Source organism: Magnolia sinica, chromosome 15 (genome assembly GCF_029962835.1).
Source record: "Magnolia sinica isolate HGM2019 chromosome 15, MsV1, whole genome shotgun sequence".
Classification (NCBI taxonomy): Eukaryota; Viridiplantae; Streptophyta; class Magnoliopsida; order Magnoliales; family Magnoliaceae; genus Magnolia; species Magnolia sinica.
In genome coordinates, this window is record NC_080587.1 from 9,333,918 (window position 1) to 9,358,074 (window position 24,157).

General features: G+C 42.7%; 1 protein-coding gene across 3 annotated transcripts in view; it reads right to left on the bottom strand.

The window, feature by feature from the left end:
- Window positions 1-24,157, bottom strand: part of LOC131228177 (vacuolar protein sorting 38-like) — a 52,386-nt gene that overhangs the window by 10,336 nt on the left and 17,893 nt on the right. For all 3 annotated transcript variants that reach the window (XM_058224032.1, XM_058224028.1, XM_058224031.1), the window contains 3 exons: window positions 8,242-8,422; window positions 2,509-2,681; window positions 2,021-2,245 (listed from right to left, as the gene is read on the bottom strand). In XM_058224032.1, the coding sequence (XP_058080015.1) occupies window positions 2,021-2,245; window positions 2,509-2,681; window positions 8,242-8,422 (579 nt within the window). The remainder of the gene's footprint in view (window positions 1-2,020; window positions 2,246-2,508; window positions 2,682-8,241; window positions 8,423-24,157) is intronic.

The window sequence follows — 24,157 nt, forward strand, 5'->3', positions numbered from 1 at the left end:
GAAAGTTGTCGATCTGCACTCAACAGCCATGAAGCTCTTGAAATTCACGTCTTCAACCAGATCCGGGTGAAAAACAAGTATTTTCTTGTGTTTTTTGTTTTTGAATATCTCCCTTTTATCGATAAAGGTGGGTTGTTGGCTACGGTTCCCACCCGTGGTTGGTGGGAACAGTGAAATATCGGCGATATTTCGAAAATATCAACAAACTGATATTTTCGGCGACATTATCGGCGATATCTGGCAGCGATTCAAATAAATGGGTTTTCGGTATCGCTGAGTCACCGATACTGATATTATTGGCAACAATTCGATATTGTCGTCAATAATTTAAACACTGGGTGCCATATGACACTCGATACACTTGCACTCAGAAAATTTTACATATGGCATATATGAACTCAAAGTAAACCAATTAAATTGTGGGACCCCTTTTCCTTTTTGAAAAATGAAAGATATTGTGGGACCCGTCGTTGATAAGTCATAGTTCCCAAATCAAATTGGTTGAATGATTCTAACCACTGATTTGTGAACACTTGTTGAAATAGGACCACTGGATATTCTTTGCTCTTCACCAACCAATGTCCTCCAATTTGATGGTCAGATGATTAAATAAACATAATTTCAGGCTGATTGCACTAGTAGGATGAGTGCCATAGATTCCATGAATTTGTGGCTGATTTGGGGCATCTAGTGGTCCCCCAAATTGGTGACGCTATTCATCTGAATTTAGTTTCTCTTTTTTTCCTTCTTGAAAATTCTAGGGGAAAATGATGTCAAACACTTAGGGATATACATTAGTGAGATGAATGTCATAGATTACAAGATTTTGAGGCATTTAACTGGTCCCCCAATCATCGAAACTATTCATCCAGATTTATTTTTAATTCTCTCTTCTTCTTTTTCTTATAATTACTTGAGGGGAATGATGCCAAATGCTTAGGGATATGCATTAATGGGATGAGTGTCATAAATTGCATGAAATTCGGGGCAATTTGAGAGCATTCAAATAGTCCACCAAATCAGTGACATTATTTATCCGAATTTAATTTCAATTTTCTTTAAAATTTCTTGGGGGAATAATGTCAAATATTTAGGAATGTGCATTAGTAGGATGAGTGTTGTAGCTTACAAGAATTTTGGGCCAATTTGGGATCAATTTAAGGCCATCAAGTTAATAACATCATCAGACAGGCCGAAACAACATTCTTGCCAATGAGTGAACCATTACACCATCATAAACATGTTCAGAACCACAAAAGAATACATATTTGGAATCCTCTCAATATTTCTAATTTTTTTAGACATTTTTTCTTTAAATAAATCGACCATTGTAGGGTTGTAATGACCGTAACATGTAACGGTTTTCAGCCGGTCCTTATACCCACTGTTACCGTTATGGAATACCTTGAACAAGGTATTGCAAAACGGTTATGTAACAATAATGGTGGTAACCATTACGCGTTATGAGGCCATAACGGCCGTTATGGAAAAAATGGCCCGTAACAATCCGTTATAGGGCCGACACATGTTTTCTTTTTTCTTTTGAAAAAAAATAGGCCATAACAGCCGCATCGCAATGGTAATGACGGCTGCCATAATGGCCACTATTACCATTATGGAATACCCTGAACAAGTAGATGAGAACTCAAAATAATTTACAGGTCGACAAACAGTGGCTTAACACAAGCAATCACTTCACTAAACCTTCAATGATAGAGAAAATACATGCCTGGTTAGTTGAGGTACTAACAATCATAAAAAGTTTTTATTTTATTTTATGCCGAAAGAATCATAAAAAATTGTGATCACATATTAAGCACAGTGATGTGATAAATATTTGCATGAATTATTAATTTCTAAACAAAATCACAATTATCTCATCAAATATTAATTCCTTGAATCTCGACAACAAAATAAATTCAGGCAGAGTGTAAAAGACAATATCATAAAATTACATCAACATAGGGTAACTTATGACAGCAGACAGACATGACCAAATGCACATGAAAAATAAGCGCACCTTGTTCAACAAGAACATTGCATAAGCAGCTCTGGTTGTGTCCTGGCCTTCTAGAAAAAGAGGAAATTCTGTAGGCTTCATATTTGGGCCAGCTATTGGGTTTGACACTAAATCAGATGTGGACTCCAATGGAGATGCATGGTCAAAAATGTATGAGCATGAACCTCCCAAGTGTAGAGGGTACCGAAGAGGAACGTCTAAGTAAGATGCTATAAGCAAGACAGCCTGCAATATATACATGTTGAGTTAAAACCAAACATTGCACCAGCCTTCCGAACCATGTCAGTGGAACAAGGCGAAAAACTTCGAACAAGGTCAAAAGGAACTTCCAAACCCAGGTGATTTAGAAACAAACTGAGGTGCACAATATCTACCAACACTTTCTTTTTCATTTTCTCAACAAAAATTACCATCTAGAAACAGGTTGTGGTTAATGAATATTATGTCAAACCACCATACTAAGATGAAATTATAAGATAATAACTCACATGTGCAACATAGCCGAGAGCAGTGGCAGACCTCTGAATCTCCTTCTTATCACTGAAAAAACTAATCTTCTTCAAAGGAGGCACAGTAAGTTGCAGCCCTAAAATGGTTAAGGATGACTTTCCTGGATTCCTGGATTCCAGGATAACTGACGAGCTAGATCCAGCACCATCCCCTGAAAATCCAATTACATGTTTCATTTTTTAACTTTTCGTCGAAGCAAAATAACAAATACTAAAGCAGTACAAATTGATGAAAAGTTATTTGCAACAGAGGCAAAATCAGAAAATAACCCTGCTGCTGCATGGCATCCGCCTGGATTGTTAAAGATACTTGGAGATTCCATGATTATATAAATTTTAGCAATATCTGGTATTTGATCCTTTCTTTTTTTCTTCTTCTTCTTCTTCTTTTTTGTGTGTGTGTGTGTGTGTGTGGCACTAAACACAAAACAAAAGTTCAAGCCCCAACAAAAGAAACAAATACACCCAACAAAGCCCAAACAATCAAGAAGCCCACTCCAACACATCTGATTTTGCCCTTCTAAAGACCTCCATAGTCGACCCACTTCAGTACCGAAGGCATTGGTTATTCAGTTCCACCCAAAGAGACCACAAAGCAGCCAACAAAGCTAACCTCCACTTCCCCTTTTTTTTCCTGGATCCTCCCCCATGCCACGCAAGAAAGAAGGCCTTGATAGTCCCCATCATCACCCATGAAACTTTGAAGAAGACAAAAAAGCCCTCCCACACTACTTTGACAAAAGGGCAATTAATGGAAAAAATGGTCAACCGACTCCTCGTCTTACAAGCATGATCTTTCAAATTTAAAAAATTAAAAATTAAAAATGATAAAAAAAAAAAAAAAAACATATATGAGATGATTATTGGGAAATGCCAGAAAAACATACGGAAAAAAACATATATAAAAATTTCTTATTCCATTTTGCTCTTTTATTGAGAAAATTACCAAACACCTTTTGGACAAACTAATCAAGTTGCCTCGAGCGTAAAGTAATGAAGGTTACCCAGGAACATGCAGAATGTCCATGCTGTGACAAATGTTTCAGAAAAGGGGATTCCAATTTTTCAGAAAACTATTTCTTGGCTTTCATTCATGTTTCACCACTTCCCCAAAGACTGAAAATTGGTTTCCAATGGGAATTCTTCTTTTTTTTTCAGAAGTGACGATTTTATTAAAAAAGAAAGGAGGAAACAAAAAGGATCTGCTGAGAAGGCAGATCCAAAATTACATGCCTAAAAACAGCAAATTACAGCCCTTTAGAGAAGGGGTATTAGTGACCCATTCGATGAGGAGAGTTTTGGCCCGAGTTCTAACAGCTTGCACTGAAGAGTGAATGTTGTTAAAACATCGGTCGTTCCTTTCCGTCCAGATAGCTAGGATAGCCATTCTCCAAATACGCAAGTTTGGTTTCCCGAAAGAAAATCCGTGCCAGTACAGAAGAAGGGAAGAGGCGGTCTCAGGAATACACCCGTAGGCATTGAAACGTTGGAAAAAATCCCACATGATAGGAGTTATGAGAGCACAGTGCACCAACAAGTGATCAGCCGACTCCTCAGCATTCATACGGCAAAGACAGATGTTAGGGAGTTGCATGCCTCGCTTCCTAGCCACCAACCAACTGAAACAGACGAACTTGGGAGGAGCGTGGTACTTCCAAATAAAATGATGCGACGAGGGAGCGGGGGAATTGGGGTGAGAGAGGAGAGAATATAGCGATCTGACCGAAAATATGCCGGATTTGTCCCCCTTCCACAATAGTTTATCAGGTTCGTCCCTGATTGATGTCACCAAGGAGAGACAATTGAGGAGAGCTGCGTATTCCTCCAACTCCCAATCGTGTAGATTCCTTGTGCAATTGATTTCCCAAACTAACCCCGAGCCGATTTGTGAGAAGAAGCTACGAATCGGGCTATTTTTAAGGGCTGCGATTTGGAATATGTTGGGGAATCTGCTTTGAAGGGTTGTTTCGCCGAGCCAGTGATCCTCCCAAAATCTTATATCAGCCCCATTCCCGATTTGAAATCCGATATTCTGAATGACCGACTTTTTTGCACGCAGAATTCCTTTCCACAGATAGGAAGCTCTATATTGCGAAGAATCTTTGGTCCACCAGCCCCCATGAGACGAGCCATATTTACCTTTGTCCACCAAGTTCCATAAAGCCTCCTTCTCTATTCCCATTCTCCAAGTCCATTTGCCAAGGAGGGCACGATTCATCACCTTAAGTCTTCTAATGCTAGCTCCACCTTCTTTGATATGGGAGCAGACTGCTTTCCAGTCCAGCAAGTTGATTTTTTTCTGATTATCCTTACCATTCCAGAGGAAATCACGACGCAGGTTGTCGATTTTGTCTAAGACTTTGGGGGGGGGGGGAGGTAAACAAAGACATAAAGTATATGGGAATGTTGGACAGAGCGGCCTTGATGAGAGTGAGTCTTCCCCCGATGGACAGATAGCGACACTTCCAAGTGGCGAGCAATTTGTTAAATTTGTCAACGACTTTATCCCACATAGGCTTCGGAGGGGGACCTAACACCAGCGGCGGGCCCACAAAGAAAATCAGAAATGAAGCGGGGGAGCATCCCAAAATGTTAGCATATGAAGATAAATCGGCATTGGAGCAATTAACGCCGAAAATTCTGGATTTAGCCATATTAATTCTTAGACCTGAAACGGCTTTGAAGCAGTGTAAGGTTGTATGGAGATTTTGCACTGATTCTGACTCTGCTTCCACCATGATTAGGATATCATCAGCGAATTGTATGTGTGAGATCGTTGGATGAACACCTGGGATCGAAAATCTTTTGAAGAGACCGGAGCTCTCGCCTTTAATGAGCATCTGAGATAGGGCTTCTTTGATCATGAGGAAGAGAAGAGGAGAGAGGGGATCGCCCTGGCGAAGCCCTCTTGTGCTTGGGAAGAATCCTTTAGGCGTGCCGTTAAGGAGAATTGAGGAATGCATCGATACGAGGCAGGCCTGCATCCACCGTTTCCATTTGACGCCGAAGCCCATCCGATTGAACATATAGGATAAGAATCCCCAATCATAGTGGTCGTAAGCCTTTTCAATATCCAGTTTGAGGAATATATATTTATTTCCGGACCTGTGACAAGAGTGGAGAACTTCATTGGCAATCAAGGCCCCATCGATGATTTGTTTGCCCTTGATAAAAGCATTCTGATATTTGGAGATGAGATTGCCCATGACCGTCGATAATCTGGAGGGTCAAATTTTAGCGAGGATTTTATAAGGACTGCCAATGAGGCTGACGGGCCTGAAGTCAGAAAACGAGGAAGCACCGGCCACTTTGGGAAGGAGAGCAATAAAGGAGGCACCCGGGCCTTTCGACAGTTTGCATCTTGCATGGAATTCATGTAAGAAGTTCATCACGTCACTTCGAACCGTGGTCCAGAAGGTTCAAAAGAAGATGATGGGAAAACCATCGGGACCCAGGGCTTTGTCGCCATCCATGGCGCTAATAGCCGCTAATGTTTCTTCTTCAGAGAAGGGGATTTCTAGTAGTTCAGCTTCAGTGACTTGAAGAGAGTGAAAAGGAATACCATCAAGTTGAGGTCTGTCCCAGCCCTCCGCCGAATAGATGTAAGTGGGCGATAGCACAGTCGACGATTTCTTCCTTATCATCAATCAGCCGACCATCGACTAATATGCTGAAGATAGCTTTGGCTCGAGCTTTCATACTGGCAATGTTGTGGAAGTACTTTGTGTTTTTATCGCCATCAGAAATCCATTTCGCCCTTGCTTTCAGTTTCCATGAGATTTCATCTTCGAGGGCCCTAGATGATATTTCCCGAATTATTTGGATGCATCTGGAGAAGATATGTAGGGGAATATCATTGCCTTCAACAGTTGAATCGATTGACTGCAGTTCCGAAAAGAGGGCTTCGGTTTCTTGATCTCTCTTACGAAGCTCCTCCGCCTTCCAGCGTTTGATTTTTTCCTTCAAAAGACGCAGATTGCATAACAGACTGTGGCCAGCATAGCCGGTGACACGGAATGACGACCACCATTCCTCTGCTGTTTGAACCTGTCGATCTCGAGCCAGGCTAAATTGAATTTAAATGGCTTCGGACCCCAATTTACTTCGTCTGACAAGAGAAGGATGGGGCAATGGTCCGAAGTAGTTCTGGGAAGAGCTAGCTCAAAAATGGAAGGAAAAGCGTCAATCCAATCCGTGGACAGGAGGAACCTGTCGAGCCTGGACTGAATCGGATGACGATGCCCATCCGACCAAGTGAATTTGGCAGCCGCGAGGGGAAGATCGACCAGCTCCATTTGTTGAATCCAGTTCGAAAAAGCTTGCATGGCTGGTTTGGATCTCCTCTGACGAGAGTGTTCTGCAGCGAAACGGACCACATTGAAATCGCCGACTATGCAACATGGGCCTAAAAATAATTGCCTTGCAGTGGTCAATTCACCCCAGAAGTTCGGTCTAATGGAATCATCATTGGGGCCATATACAATAATGATAAGACATCGGGAAGAAGAAGACTTATCTTGTAGAATGATTGCTACGGAGAAGACGCCCGTGACCGAGTGTTGCAGGTCCCACGGAGAAGATTTCCAGGCAACGAGAATGCCTCCTGAAGAGTCGTCGGCAACCCGAGTCACATACTTAGCGTCATTGGTGTGCCATATTGTGGCCAGGAGGCGATCAGAGAAAGAAAGAACTTTGTTTTCTTGAAGGCATAAGACATCCAGATGTCTGCGCCTGATGGATTCCTTGATGAGATTCCGCTTCTGCCTGGACCCCATCCCGCGGACATTTCAGGAGAGTATTTTCATTGAGAAACCACTCTGCCCCGAGTACCCTTTCTGCCGCATCTAGAGGAAGAGGCGGGGGATAATGCTGGGATAGATTGGAGGTTGGATAGCTCCCTGTTGGAGACAGAGCGGGTTGGTTGTTTGATCGAAGTCTTGGTCGGAGGAAGAGGCCTTCCTCTGTCTTCGATATATTGGAATAGGCCGATGTAATCTTCTGGCCGGGTTCCGAATGTTAGGCCTAGAGACCGACCGATGTGGCCAACAGCGTCCCTGATCCACCTCTTGTTTTGCATCTTCTCAAAGATTTCCTTGCGGCTTTTCCCTTTGGTGGATAGCAAGGAGTCAGTCTGCTGTTGATGGGAGGAATTAGCTCTCATCTGGAGCGGTTCAGCGATGATGATCGCTCTAGGGTCCTCCTCCTGGAACAGAGTCAGGGGTCCCATATCTGCCCAATCATGACTCTTGGAAGCTGAGGAGGTAGGCGAGGTGGGACAGGATACGTCGCCTTGAGATTCTGTGAGAAGACGGTCAGAGATGTCCCCATGGGATTGAGAACCGTCCATCGAAGCCAGGTGGATACTATGTGAGGATTGAATGAATTGAGAGGAGAGTTTCGTGAGGATGGGCGATGAGGGCAGAGGATGGGTTGCGTCAGAAGAGAATTGGGGATTAAGAGGAACTGATTCAGCTACAGTGATGGCGGGCCATGTGTTGTGCGCTAGGCGGATTCGAGACGAAAAGGGGCCCGCTTCCACAAACCCGAGTTCGTTTCCAATGGGAAATTGATTCTCGATAATCAAAAAGGGATGTTCACAAGAACCTGTACATTCCCAAAATCTTCCCTTTTTTATTTCACAATATTCCCAATAAGAGCATCATTTTCTTTCAAACGGAAATGGAGATATCAGATACTTCACAAGCATAATACCTGATTTGCTCCCATCAGAACGTGAGTCATACTTTCCTCCAGGTGTCTGTCCAAGTGAGGCCTTTACTGGATAAAGGGCTGAAACTTGTGCCATCATGTACTGTTGCCTCATTCGAAGCAACTTCTGAAAATTTTTGAGATGAACATGACCTCGTTCACCAGCTAGCAACCTATTAGCTTCCTTCAAAGCAAATAGTTATCAAGTAATCAGTTGCCCCCCACATTGCTCTTTTGAATTAATCAATTTTTCTATCATGATAGTTATTCATACAGTATGCAGTACCTCAAAATTAAAGTACTCTGCAACTTATGGTAGGAAATGGAAAGCAACACAAGTTCCAAGAAAGGTTCTGTAAATATTTCCTCTGATAAAAAATCTGTACGTAAAAAATTCGCTATCAAATCAAAGCAAGCTGAATGGAAAGCTACACAAGTTCCAAGCCATGTTATCTGGATATTATACTCTGCTTAAAATCTGCATGAAAGACTTTGCTATCAAGTCCAAGTGAAATCTCGCCTGACCAGACTCAAAAGCAACTGGATAAGATTATATAGTATCCAATGGTATGATGAGCTAACAGATAGGTAGATTAATAGATTAATGTTTCTTTTATTGGTAAATTTAATAAATTTAGTCATAAGACACAAGTACAACAGGGCAATCGAAAAGAAATTAGTGTCCTACTCTAGTCCATTTGGCAGACATGATGACTATGTTTTTTCAGATCGTTCAAGATTTTAAAAATAGATAAAAAATAAAAAATAAAAAACTATGCTTTTTCAGCAATTGTATTCCATGAGTATTGAAAATGTGGGATGCTAAGAACGTCTGCAGAGGGCCAGAGGCACAGGATTATGTACATGTGGGCCCAAAAAAGCCAATATAGATGCAAGACCAGAAATGTCTGAGATTTTTTTGAGAGATAGAAATGTCCAAGATAAGAAGATCCTCTCCAAAAATTTCCTATGATGAAGCTATCCAGGTTGAGCACTCATGGATATATTTCTAGGAGACCTTCACCTAACCGAACAAACCTTGAGCTTAAAGCCATCCTCCTTTAGACTGCCTTGACATGAATTTTGAATGGCATAGCAAAGATGCTCGGCATGACATCAGATGTGAGCCAGGACAGGACTGAAATAGCAATCTAATAAGCTATCGATGAAGTTGAATGTGACAGTTGATGCAAAAGCCCTAGGGCCCGACATAATATCCAAGACTTCCATCAGTGAATGGTCATTTAGTAACCCATGCGCGACCCATGGTTAGATCTAGTGGGCGACTAATGTGACTTGAGGTAACAACACCGCATAAGGGACCCAAAGCCATGAAGAGAAGGTGGCAACATGGCTGTTTTGTCCTACAGCATGTGCTTGAGAAATGTGCACACCAAGGTATTCAAAATCAGTTACGTAATTGCTGCAACGGCTGTTATGCAACAGTCATAACTGTTACGCGTTAGGGGGTCGAAACGGCTGTTACAAAAAAAAAAAAAAAAAAGGCCGTAACGGCCCTGTAACAGATTTTTTCAAAAAAAAAGAAAAACAAAAAAAGGGTCGTAACGACCGATACAGGGGCTGTAACAGCTTGTATCATAACAGTACCAACCATTCCCGTTTTGGAACACCTTGGTGCACACTATTCACAATGCTTAAGATGGTTCCCCATTTATGTCACTCAAGTCTATGGCCACATTTCAAGGTCGAACAACATCCAACGTCATGAAATTGGTATAATTTAAAAGGCTCTTGAGTTATCTTTCCAACAAAGATCATGCAATCCAAATAAGAGAAAGTTATGAATGAATTGCTAATAGGGTGAACAATTATGATGAGAATTAGAGGTTTTGATTTTACTAGTGTTGTCTTCTTTTTCTTTTCTTTTTTACTTCTTTTCCTTTTTTTGGAAAGATGATAAATTTTATCAGGTTGAAAGCAAAAGAAAAACAAACAAATGAGAAAAAAACAAGAACAAAAACAAAGACTAAAAGAAACTAAAAATACAACAACAACAACCCCTAGGCTGGAAAACCCTCAGGAAAACAGCCCAACCCCAGCAGCAATCAAGGAGCCCAATCTCTAAACAAAAGGACCCGACTAAAAACCCCAACAAAGGAAATACCTTAGTTGCGGAAACGCCAATTGTTTCTTTCCCGACATATAGACCAATGAACTTCCAAGACTCCCTCGAACACAAGTATGCCACGAGTCGAAGCGGCCATCAATGTTGGGAGGACCCAAATAACATTAGCGAGGCCAAGGACACCCGACCAAATGACCGAAGAGATTGAGAAGTGAAGGAATAAGTGGTTGATCGAATCTGCGTCTTGCAGGCAGAACAAGCAAGCATTAGGCAGGATCATGCCTCTTTTGCGAAGATCGCCAACCACTAACAAACAACTCCTCCTAGCCAGCCAGCAAAAGCCATATTTATTTATTTAATTTGGTGTGTGTGTGTGTGTGTGGGGCGGGGGGGGGGGGGGGGTTATTAAAGATTTCTACAGATTGCAGGAAGCCAAATCCAATCCTAGCCACCGCCTGAGAAGCAAGAAGCCATGAAAATATTCACATTAGAACAGAGGGAGGCCAGCTCTGGGAAAGCAAATTTGAAGGAGCAATCTCCGGACCAAATGTCCATCCAAAATTTGACTCTTTCACCATTACATAGGGAGAAACCCAGACCTTCAAAAACTGAGGGAGCCACTCAAGCTTTTCCTTTCCAAATAAAGGAGGAATTTTTTGTCCACCACCGTATAGGAGAAACCATATTTGGTTGAGATGACAAATCTCCATAAACTAGACCCTTCCTTTCAAACATGCCACACTGCAAAATTAACCAAATCTAGGTGTTTAATTCCTACCCACCTTCTGACCAAGGAGCATACTTCCTTCCAATTTAGCAGAGAACTTTCTGGAGGAAGATCCCCCCCTTGTCATAGAAAATCTCTCCAAAGTCTACCGATTTAGGAGATAACTGATTTCAGGCACTGAAAAGGGGGTATCTGGTAAAGAAGTTGGATAAAGAGGCCTTAATAAGGATGATTTAGCATACGAGAGAGAACAGGTTGCTTTTCCAAGGGAGAGTTGTCTCTCCATTCTCTCGATAATTTTGTCACAGAGAAGCAGCGGAGGTTTTCCAAAATAAGTGGTAAGAGATCCAGCCCAACAGCCAAAGGAATTCGCCAACTAAAAAAGGGTCCTCCCTAGAGAGGTGAATTCTGAAGAACTTGCACCTAGATTTTATTTTTATTTTTTTTAAGATTAACTCGCACTTAGATTTGTTAACCTTCAAACCTGAAACCACCTCAAACCAGCAAATCGCGATACTTAGGAAATCAACCATAAATTCTTCTACTTCATAAAATAGAAGATTATCATCAGCAAATTGGAAATGACAGATGCGTTGGGGGTAGTTACCAACTAAAAACCCACTAAAAAGCCTAGCCTCATAACCCCTAATAAGCATAATACTCGGAGCTTCTCAAACTAAAATGAAAAGGAAAAGGGATAGGGAGATCCCCTAGAGGCACTAAAGAAACTGAAGGAGAATTCATTTATGAGCACATAAAATTTACATGAAGAAACACACGATCGAAAATATGATCCACTTAACCCCAAAACGTCGAAAAAGGCCCAGTCTACGCTATTATAGGCTTTCTCGAGATCAAGCTTATAGAAAACACCCTGCCTTTTGGTCTTAAAACAGAAGTCAAGACACTCATGGGCTATCAAACCGCTATTGAGAATTTGCCTACCAAAAATGAAGGCACTATGAAAAGGAGAATGATCTTTAGGAGAACCAAACGCAGCCTTTGACTAAGAACCTTAGCAATAATTTTGGAAGGGCAACCAATCAAAGTGATTGGGCAATTGGGCGAAAATATTTCAAACTTCCAGCTCCCTCCAGTTTAGGGATCGGGGCAAGGAATGTACAACCCAATTTTGAAGGAAGATAACCTGACTAGAAGAATCCTTTACAAGGCCTCAAAGGGCCATTTCAACCAGATCCCAAAAGGCTTGGGAAAAGGCCATAGGAAACCCGTCAGGTCCCGGAGATTTATCCCTCATAAGGTCAGAGACAGCAGCCCTTATCTCGTCTAACAGGATCGGATTTTCAAGAGAATCCGTGTCCTCCTGGGATAATCTAATAAAATTCAGGTAGACTAGTTTAGGATGATCCTTACCCCCATCTGAAAGGACGAGAGGGTACTATCTGACAATAGAACCACAGATATGGTTCTTGGCAGTGACCCTTTCTCCATCTACCAAAAGTGAAAAGATAGAATTGGCGCGCTCGAGCACTAGCTATCCCACGAAAATAATTGGTGTTTTTTTCACCTTCCTTGAGACAAACTACTCGAGAATGCGAGCACCATTTTATCTCTTCCTCCTTAAAGCGAGAACAATAATTAAAAGACAACTTAGCTCTCAAGCAAAGATCTTTCTCCGACAACTAGCCTCCTTCCTTAAGATCCAAAGATTGCATCTTACTGAGAAGAGACGACATCTCCAACTCCCTATGGCCAAAGATCTCACGATGCCAAGTTTTGAACTTGATCTTCAACATCTGTAATTTTTTAAAAAGAACAAAACCCAAGTGACCCTCTACCAAGGAGGCCAACAAGACTGTAATCAGAGAGTGGAAACCTCCATTTCGAGCCAAGCAAGCTCGAATCTAAAAGGTTTCAAACCCCAATTGATTTCATCAACTTCTAATAGAACTGGGCAGTGATCAAAGACTGGTTTGGGGAGGCCTCTTTGACGAGCGAGGGGATATTGAGAAATCAAACCCGGAGAAACTAGAAACTTGTCCAGTAAAGACATGGTAGGGGGTGACTAGCCATTAGACTAGGTAAACTTGACATCCCCCATCGGGAGGTCCACCAACTCGTGTTTCCCAACTCAATCAGAAAAATTAAGCATGCTGGAGGACACCCAATACCTAGAGGATTTCTCAAAACGAAGTGGAAAACATTGAAATCGTCTCCAACGCACCAAGGTAGAAGCAGTTTCTCTCAAACTAAGGACATTTCTTCCCAGAACTCATTGGGCAAGACGAACGACTAGAGCCATAAACTCCAAAGGAAAGCACAAGAAACTCAAAGAAATGTCCCAAAAGACTATATTCACGAAGAACGAAATCAACTAGTTGTCCTCCTTACACCACAAAGCTAAGTCCCACAAAACCAAGATCCCACCTGCAGAACCGAGTCAAGGGCCACCCAATCAACACTTTCCGGCCCCAGACAGAGCACACCAAAGACCTATTCACATCTTGAAGCTTAGTCTCTTGCAAAACTATCAAACAAACTTTGGACCTAAAACAAATATCTTTTAACTAAGGATCTTTTTTAAGGCGGGCCAGAACTCTAATATTCCAAGAAAGGATGTTCACTAGGGAATCAAAGTAACCCCTTTACCCCTCCTCTCGGCTCAAGGAATAGCTTCAAGCAATCTTGTTGATTCCACACCCAAGTTAATCAACTCTCTGCAACCCTTTACCAACTTAAGAGAACCCCTTTGAGAGGTCATGGTAGGAATCTAAAGACCCCTTGCCGCCACTAAATGGAGAGAGCAATGTAGTCTTCATCCCTAATCCTGAATACCACCCCCAATAATATGCCCACATGGCAAACAACGCTCCTAACCCATCTTTTTCTTTTGAGAGTCTCCACTAGACAGTCCATTTGTCCCTGCAAAAGAGAGGATGAAGGACACGTGCCCTGGGGATTCCTAATGTCATCCAAACAGAATAACGCTCTAACAGAGGAGACATCTAAAGCATATGCCAAGATATCCCTATCCATGCAACCCGCCGACCCCACCTCCAGGTGAGAACTGACAAAGAAAGGACATAAGGGAACCCTCCAGAGAAAAAACATGGCCAGCAAACCTACATCTTCCATAGGTTGAACATAAAAGGATTCCATTGTGGTAACCCAACAATTCAGGAAAACTATAGACTAGGGAGGGGTTAAGAACGAACCAGACGGGGGGAAGGGGGAAGGACCAAGCCAAAGAGAGTAGAGATAGCATCCCCAAAAGAGAAGATCCTAATTACCGGCCTAAATATAGAACTCAACAAAGGACTCAGCCGCAGGTGAGAGGAATCGTCTGAAGACTTTCCATTAGAGCAAGCATTAAAAGACTCACCTATCAAAAGCTGAGAACACGTATCGAAGCCCATGGCAGCACATCTGTCGCACTTAAGAAACAGGGGAGATGCCATGTCAAGCGAAGTCAAAGAAGGGGAGCCTCCATCTCCCTCGAGTAGCCCACAATAGAAGAAGGTTCACCATCTAACTGCCTCATATGCTCCGTTGTGACATAATCAAAACATCTATTTTATGGATAAATGAGGGGCATGTTATACAACACTAGTGTAGCCTGCAAGATATCAGAGCGGAGCTCAATATCAACATAACCCATTAATGAGGAGTTGGCAGGCGCCTTAGAGACACCGCCCAAATCCTAGCATGGTGATCCACACGTCCTTTTGATATAGACCTCCCCATGAGAGAGAAGACGCCAATCATCAAGCAATAAAAGCTGGGGAGCCCTCTCACCGAAATGAACTTCTAGATCATCACCACATGTGTTATCATCAGGCACACTACTACATAGGATTAAAACAAGGAGATCTCAGCTCTACACATATCCTTAGCACTGATCGGGGAAGGTAAGTGTGGGCCAATTAGCATCAAAGATATGAGATAGGTTGACTATATATTTGTTTGAGAAAGTGGATCTCACGAGATAATGAAATGACCTGTTCAACAACTGAACCTAGGGAATGAGAAATCTTGAACCCTCCGAAAGCATCGACCCCACCCGAGTATGAAGAAACAAAAGGCCAAAGACCGGAAGCAAAGCAAGAGGGGGGGGGGGGGGGGGCGGTTGTCCTTTGAGATAGGGATAGTTACCTCGAATTTGGTACACGTGTACACCCACCACCTGGGACATGCGGATGCTCAGGATCCACAAGAGAAACCACACAAGCTAGATTGGGAGAGCTCACCTCACACATGAGATTTGCCCTGACGAATGGATCGTGGGAGTATGAAAACGGTGGTCGTCCTTCCCTCACTACGGGAAATGACTAAGAAGGAGGGCAGAGAGACCACTATCACCAACAACTATAGCTTCCCAAGATTGAGATGAAACATGTTGACCACCTTCCTTAATCACCATGATCAAGAATTAAACCTCCCCGATCGTCATTCTAATGGCTTCTAGCACCACTGTCATCCTGTTAACCCAGATACAGAACCTTGCCCAGTGGAGTCCCAGAAGAGCCTCTTTGACAAAGACAGGAATCCCTACAAGAGACTTTGATCCCTTAGGCAACATCGTCAGAGGAGATATGGGAGTAGGGAGAATCGGAGTTCTAAGGGAGGCCGCAATCGGTTTGCTCTCCTCCCCCATCGACTTTAGCTATTGGTTCACCTCCTTAAGACCATAATGGGTGATTTGAACCCTTAACTCTCTCCCATTAACTCTCTCCCAGACTTTAGCTCTTGGCTCACCTCCTTTGGTTACGAGCTTGACGCCTTTCCTTCTACGCATCTTGGTCTACCACTCTGTGTTGGGAAGCTGGCTAAACATCTTTGGGACAAAGTTATCGAGAGGATTGAGAGGAAGTTAACCTCATGGAAGTGTCGTGGAAGTGTCGCTACCTTTCTTTAAGGGGACATCTAACACTAATTAAGGTGGCTTTTTCCAATATGCCCGTGTAGTTTACATCTCTTTTCAAATGCACCAAGTGGGTGGTGGACAGGCTCGAAAAGTTGAGATGGGATTTTCTTTGGAAGGGGGTCAGTGAAAGGAAGAAGTTCCACCTCCTTAGATGGGAAGATGTTTGCAAGTCTTTTCAGGAGGGGGTGTTGGCATTAAACCTTTGGGAGACATGAATAATGTTTTACATGGTAAATGGATTTGGAGATTTTGGGTCAAGAGGGGTAGACTTTGGAGGGAGTTGACTGACTCTTGAGTACGGCACCCATGATGGTGGTTGGTTCGTCAAACGATCCTCTCTCTACAAAGCCTCTGCCATTTAGAGAGGTGTGTCATCCACTGAATCAATTGTACATCAAAGTGTTGCCTTCTCGATGGCTAATGGACGTCGTATCCGATTTTGGGTTAATGTTCGGTGTGGAAACCAAGCGCTCAAAGATCAATTTCCTGGCAACGATCGTATAGCTCTTGACCGTTCCATTTTAGTGGCGGATTGTTTCTCTTTTTCAGGGGGTTCAGTGGTTTGGGGCTCCTCGTTGAAGAAATCTATCAAAAAACAAAGTATGGGAGAATTCATAAACCATTTGAAGACTCTTTTCGAAGTCAAATTCATCGACCAAGAGGACTTAATAGTTTGGTCGAAAAGCCTCAATGGGTCATTCTCAAGGAAGTCGTCATTTAGCTTGATTAAGGTTCCCGATCACCCGCCTCACCCGTTCCACCATTAGTCCTACGGGAACCCACCCAAAGTTGCGGCATTTGTTTGGCTTTTGGGTTAGAAGAGTATCCTCACTATAGATAACTTGCAGTTGCAGGGAAGGGCCATGGTTCTTCTTAACATAGGCCTTATGTGCATAAAGGATGGAGAGTCGCTCGATCACCTTTTTATTCATTATTCCTTAGCCGCTAAGGTGTGGAGTCATTTTTTCTCTTTTTATAGCACGACTTCAGTGATACTAAGATCTGTGGAGGATTTACTTTAGGCATGGCATGGTGGTGTAGGTAGGGCCGGGAAAGCCATGTGGAGACTCCTTATCATGGTGGTGGTGTGGTCATCTATTTGGGGGGCTAGGGATGAGTATTGCTTTAGGAATCGTCATGTGGACGTCATTAGGAGGATTAATGCTCTTATGGAGGATTAGGCTATCTTCGTAGGGTCAACTTAGGCTGGCGTTTTGGCCGTTTTTAGTCTACTTGTATTCTTTTCTCGCTTCTTGTGAGCTTCCTAATAAAGTGGTTGTTATCACTCAAAATAAAATAAAATAAACTTTCTCCCATTAAATTTCTGTCCATTGAAACCTTTAATGTTTCTAACCAAGTCATCTTCCTCTTCTATTCTCACAAAAGCGAAGCCTCTGATAGAGATTGAGCCTTTAACCTAAGGGATAATGACTTCTCTAGCCTTCCAAAAGTTTCCAAAAACTCGGGAGAAATGCAGCTCCATCCATTTTTCAAGGAAATGGTCCACAAAGAGGGTTGGTAGATCACATGGCGAATCCAATGTTTTCTTCTGGGGCTTGTTGCTACCTCTTTTCCTTCCTTCACCAGCTGGGATCCAAACACTGGAATCACCTTCATGCAAATAGTCAGAGAAATGGGCTAGATCTTTCCCTTTCGAGAACCTTCATTAAGGACCATCAAACTATCAATGGGATGATCACTGAAAGTCGAAAGAGAGCAGGGTAAGGGATCTTTGCGCCTAAAGTCAAAACGGCTAGTAGGTTGTCCCCTACACCATTGAGATTGGTCTCGATTAGGACGTCTCCTCGAGAATGACCTCAAACTTGAACTAGTCTCGAGCTGGTTTTGGAGAAGAGGGCCTTTGCAAGACAGGCTCTCGATTTCCTTTAGCCCCCTAACTTGTAGTAACTCTTGAGCATTCTTTCATGAGAGAAGCATCATCTCAGGATATATGAAAGGCATATTCTTTAACGAATCGCCGCCCAGATCCTTCTCTTCCTCATAGCTTTTGTCGCTTCTCCTCAAGGATCTCGAGTTCTTGTCTCGCTGAGCATGATCCCTTGACTAGATTCTTTCATTTCCTCTTAATTGATCACGAGCCTCATCTCTACCTCAAGATCGAAAGTCACTTGAACGGGAACCTCTTTTTTTATTGTCTTGGCCATTGAAGGTTAATAGCATTTCTAATGCAGGGACATTTCCACACCAGGCTCGAGTAGGGTGGCCTGTGGGATGGGGGGGCACACTCGGGGTGGGCGGCCTATGTGAGGTGGGTGGCTCGTGTAAGGCAGGCCTCGCCCCTGTGAGGCGGGTGGCTCGTGTGAGGCAGTACCCATTTGATGTGGGGCCCACGAGGGGGGTTCAGCCGAGGTCCTAACCCATGGGATGTGGGGCTTGGGCTATGAGATAAAGGGATTGATTCGCCATGCTCTATCAATTCAAGCTTTTAGAGCAAGTAGTTAGTTGTCTTACATCAAAGTGGTATCAGAGCGGGAAGTCTCGTGTTTGAGACTCCTCACCAGGGATGATTAATGCAAGGGCATTTTCACACCGGGCTCAAGTGGGGTCTCCTGTGGGATGTAGGGGAACGCAGATGAAGGAAAGCGAAGATTGGCACAGAACCACAATTTTCCACACTTATGCTAAGTGCGGAGAAAAGAGCTGCAAAGTGATCATAGATAGCGGGAGCTGTGAGAATGTAGTTTTCCCAGTAACTTTGAGTTGCATAGGGTTGAAGCCAGTCCCTCACCCCAACCCATACAGAATTTCTTGGGTGGATGCGACATCCCTCACTGTAACCCAGTGATGCCTTATTCCGATTGAGTTTAGACTAATGTTTTAAATATCGTTATCGCGTAATGTATCACACCCTTAGGGCGTGTTTGGGCGGTGGGATTAGAAGGGATTAGGAGGGATGGAATTGCATCTAGTCCTGTGCCAATTCCACTCCATGTTTGGGAAAAATTGAAAAGCTTGGAATTAGTTTAGATGTAATTGCATTGGGTCCCGTGCCAATTTCGCTCAATATTAGCAAGTTGTGTAGGTCCCACCATGATGTGTGGGCTATATCCACACCGTTCACCCATTTTTCGAGATTATTTTAGAGCATGGGCCAAAAAATCAGGTAAATCTAAAGCTCAAGTGGACCCCACCATAGAAAGCAATATGGATTGAATACTTACCGTTGAAAACTTCTTTGGGGCCACATAAGTTTTGGATTTGCCTCATTTTTAGACCCATGCCATAAAATGAGGTTACAAAACAAATGAACGGTTTAGATATAACACGTGTTATTCTCAATAATTTCAAATGATGGTGGGTATATCCATTCAATGTACCACCGTATTACCAATAAAACATGTAATTAATCTTATCCCATGACAACAGGGGACAAACCCTGCCATGGGTAATAATTATGTTTTTTTGAATCGCATCCCACATGATCCCTTCTAATCCCACCGCCCAAACACGCCCTTAGGATATGGATACATATCGATTATCGTATGCGATATATCGGTTGTATCGCGTAATGTATCGCCGTTGTTGGGAAACATTGGAACATTGGGAAATTGGTTAAATTTTTCAATGAAACTTTAGGGATTGTTAAAAAAGACATCAATACACACTTAGAAATCAAAACATTACAAAAAAAAAAAAGTGCACATAATAAAGGTTTCCTTTATATGGGGTCCTAATATATGCGTTTTCCAATTGAACTGATGCAAGTATATTCAGAGTCTATTCATATAATTTATAAACATAAGAAGACATGTATGGAAACACAAGCAATCATTCAAAAGCAAAAGAAGAATCATTAGATCGGGTTACATACATGTTTAATTTTGTGTTTGGATACAAAGATTGTAACTGATTTGCGAGAAATTGATAAATTTTGATTTTTCTCAATTTTCCACAACTTAACTCATCTCTCCTAAATCTCAAAATCGAAGTTCTAAATCCATGATTTTTAATGGAAAATATGAAGAATCATATATTTGTAACAATTTGGCACTAGTTTAATGTGATTTACAACAAAAACATGGATCGAAAATCGAAAATGCTCTCTAGATCAAATAGGTCGGATATATCGGCACTACCTGTGCGTTTCGTATCGCATAGGTGGGATACAAGATATATCATGGGAGATATCGGCTGATATCATCGATATTTAAAACACTGGTTTAGACCATACAAGGACAAGTTGTGGTGTGATGTAGTCACGATGGACGTTGGTCAGATCGTCTTGGGTAGGCCATGGCTCTATGACAAAGATGTCACAATATTCGAGTGTACGAATAATTGTGTTTTTAAGGATGAAGAAAAGAAGCTTGACTTGAGCCCGCTCCCTCCCAAATCGTCCACAGGAGCGAAAGATGTTACGTCCCCAGGCGGTCCTAAGAGTCAAAGGGTGCCTCAATCGAAGTCTCTCCACATCATAAGATGCTAAAGAGTTTGAGGGAGAGACCAAGGCGGGGACTGGTGTACGGCTTGCATGTTAGGAAGAGTACACCCAAGGTTGCTATGGGGAAACCCTAGGAGGCTCGTCCGGTCCTAGAGGAGTTTCAGGATGTCTTCCCTGAGGACCTTCCAAACGAACTTCCACCGATGTGAGACATTCAGCATGCCATAGATCTCATCCCAGGGGCGACCCTACCAAACCTCCCTCGCTACAGAATGAACCCCATCGAGCATGCCAAGTTGAAGAGGAGAGTGGATGAATTGCTTAAAAAGGGATTCATTCGTGAGAGTCTGAGCTTGTGCACCGTGCCTGCACTTCTTACACCCAAGAAAGACGTCACGTAGCGCATGTGTGTCGATAGTAGAGCCATAAACAAGATCACTGTCAAATATCGGTTTCCCATCCCAAGGCTTGATGACATGCTTGACATGATGGCCACCTCTACTATCATTTCAAAAATTGACCTCAAGAGTGGTAATCACCAAATTCGTGTTCGCCAAGGAGATGAATGGAAGACTACCTTCAAGACGAAGGACGAGTTGTACAAGTGGCTGGTTATGCCCTTTGGGTTAACCAATGCCCCAAGTATGTTTATGAGGGTGATGGCCTAGGTGCTACGACCCTTTATGGGTAAGTTTTTAGTTGTGTACTTCTATGATATCCTCATCTATAGTATGTCCCCTAGCCAGCACATCGAGCACTTAAGGCAGGTCTGCAACGCCTTACACGAAGAAAAGCTCTATGCGAACCTCAAGAAGTGTTCCTTCTTAACCTCCCAAGTTATCTTCTTGTAGTTCGTCATATCGTCAGAGGGTATGTATGCAGGCCCTAAGAAAGTCAAGGCCATTGTCAATTGGCCCAAGCTAAGTACCATACACAACGTGCGAAGCTTTCACAGCCTAGCTACGTTCTATCGGCCGTTCATCCGTAGATTTAGCTCGATTATGGCTCCCATCACAAATTGTATACAAAAAGGGGAGTTTCGATGGACTAAAGCCGCAGGACAGGCTTTCTTAGAAATTAAGAAGAATATGACAGAAGCGCCTGTTAAGCGTCTACCTGGCTTTACCAAAGTCTTTGAGGTAACATGTGATGTGTCAGGAATTGCCATAGGTGGAGTGTTAAGCCAGTAGGGACATCCTGTGGCCTTTTTCAGTGAGAAGCTAAACGAGGCTAAACAACGCTACTCCACTAATAACAAGTTCTATGCGGTTGTGCAATCATTGCACCATTGGCGACATTATTTATTACTGTAAGAATTCGTCATGTTCTCTAATCACGAGGCCTTGAAATATTTGAGCTCTCAAAAGAAGTTGAGCCCAAGGCATGCCAAGTGGGCACAATTTCTTCAAGAGTACACGTTTGTGCTTAAGCACAAAGTCGGAAAAGAGAATAAAGTTGCTGACGTGCTTAGTCGTCGTATCATGATGTTGCAGTCCATGAGTATTGAAGTTGCAGGCTTTGGGCAACTCAAGTGTGAGTACTCAAACTGTCCTAATTTTGGGATCATTTATACATCATTGTCTAGTGACACGCCCTAGAGGAGTGCGGCATTCGTCCTTACAGATGGATATCTTTTTAGATGGGGCAAGCTCTGTATCCCACGCATATAGCTCTATGATTTTCTAGTTTGAGAGCTGCATGCCGGAGGGATGGCGGGTCACTTTGCTCAAGATAAAACAGTTGCCGTTGTGTCTGATCGTTTCTATTGGCCAAATCTCCAGCGAGATGTGGCTAAGATTTTAGGGCAGTGTCGGACATGTAAACTGGCGAAGCAGAGGAAGCAAAATACAGGTTTATTTACTCTTTTATCAATTCCACATGCCCCATAGCAAGATGTCAACATGGACTTCGTGCTTGGGCTTCCCAAGACTATTCGTAAGCACAATTTCATACTCGTGATTGTTGATCGATTCTTACCCTGTTATAAGACCTCAAATGCCTCCCACGTTGCTAAGTTATTATTTCAAGAGGTTGTACGACTTCATGGAGTACCTAGATCCATCGTGTCTAACAGAGATACTAGGTTCACTGGTTATTTTTTGAAAACTTAGGCATCTTTTGGGTACGAGGCTCCAATTTTCTTCAGCATATCATCCCCAGTCGGATGGTCAAACAAAGGTAGTGAACTGTAGCCTAGGGAATTTGTTAAGACGTCTGGTTGGAGACCACCATAGGACCTGGGACATTGTTCTTCCCACAGCAGAGTTCGTATATAATTTTTCAATAAATAGGTTCACAGGAATGAGCCCATTTAAAATTGTTTTAGGTCTTCGACCTCGAGCCCCCATAGATTTGATCCACATAGCTACCCACAGCGATCTTCGGAGTTAGGAGTCCTTCACCCAGCATATACATGCATTGCATAGCGAGATCAGGAGGAAGATGAATTCAAGTAATGAACATTATGAACTTTCTGCTAACACTCACAAGAGATTTAGGGAATTTCAACCTCGAGATGACATCATGGTTCATATTTAGTGTAATCGGTTTCCACCTGGATCCATGAAGAAGCTTCATGCCCGTAGCATAGGCCCACATAAAATTGTGACAAGGTTGGGGTTTAATGCTTATGTTGTTGATATCCCTGCTACCACGGGCATTAATTCCACATTTAATGTGGAAGATCTAGTTCCCTATCACAAGTCATCACCTCTATCTATTGGTTTCTCTGTTTCTTCCAAGACCCCCCCCCCCCCCCATATATAGACATTGGCCACAGCATAACCTTCTTGTACCCATCTTACCTTTTCTTCCACCTACACTGAGAAGAGACGAGACAGAGGAAATTTTGATCTTCAAGGCGGTTTCCACTCACTCCGGGCTTTCCGGAAATTCCTAGTCAAATGGAGGAACAGGCCCGTTACAGCTAACTCTTGGATCACAGAGACAGAGTTGCAGTGCATCGACCCCGATTTACTTGAGAGATACAGGTGTTCACTTTTGCCAGTGGCAAATTCTTCCTACCTGGGGAGAATTGATGCGGACATCAGTGGTGCAACCTTTAGAGTGTACCAAAGAAGGCATCGCTGACAGAATACCGGAGCAGAGGAGTTGATGTGAATGGACATCAGGTCCATCGAACCCATTTTCTGACATGCTATTAGTGCAGTAGCTGCATGACTGTACCTCAACCGCAGGCCCATGGGGCGGATTTCACACCGTCGTGCCGGTGTTTCAGTTTTTTAGGCCTTTTTTTGTTCTTTTCCTTGTTTTCAAGGGCTTTAGTACACTTTGTTTTATTTTTTCGTCTTTTGTTATTTTCCTAGTTTTCAGGGGCTTTAGTGCACTTTTACTTTTTGTAGGGCTTATATATACACCGTGAGAAACCCTATTTTGACCTAGAATGAATAAGAGTTCTTATGTTTTTTTTGTTCCCTCTTTTATCAAGAAATTAGGGTTTCAGGATTGGCCCTTGGGTGTTGAAGATTCTACCCCGGTTTTAGGTTTCCTTCTTCTTAGATCTTCGAGGTGCAGGAAAAGGTAAAAATCATCTGTTTTCTTTTCTTTTGATGACAAAGGACTCGTACTTTCTTATCTCAAACCCTCCCTTCTTCACCCATTTCGTTCCTCTGGACATACCCTTTTGGTTTCAACGGAAAAGAGGGATGGTTAGTCAATATAATCAGATCCAAACTTGACCGTGGACTGATTTATGCTAGATCTGGGATATCCTCATATCCCTAGGTCCTTCCTTTCTACTATTTATGTGATTTTATGCTAAGGGGCATGATCCTAATGAAATGATCTCATCTCTATATT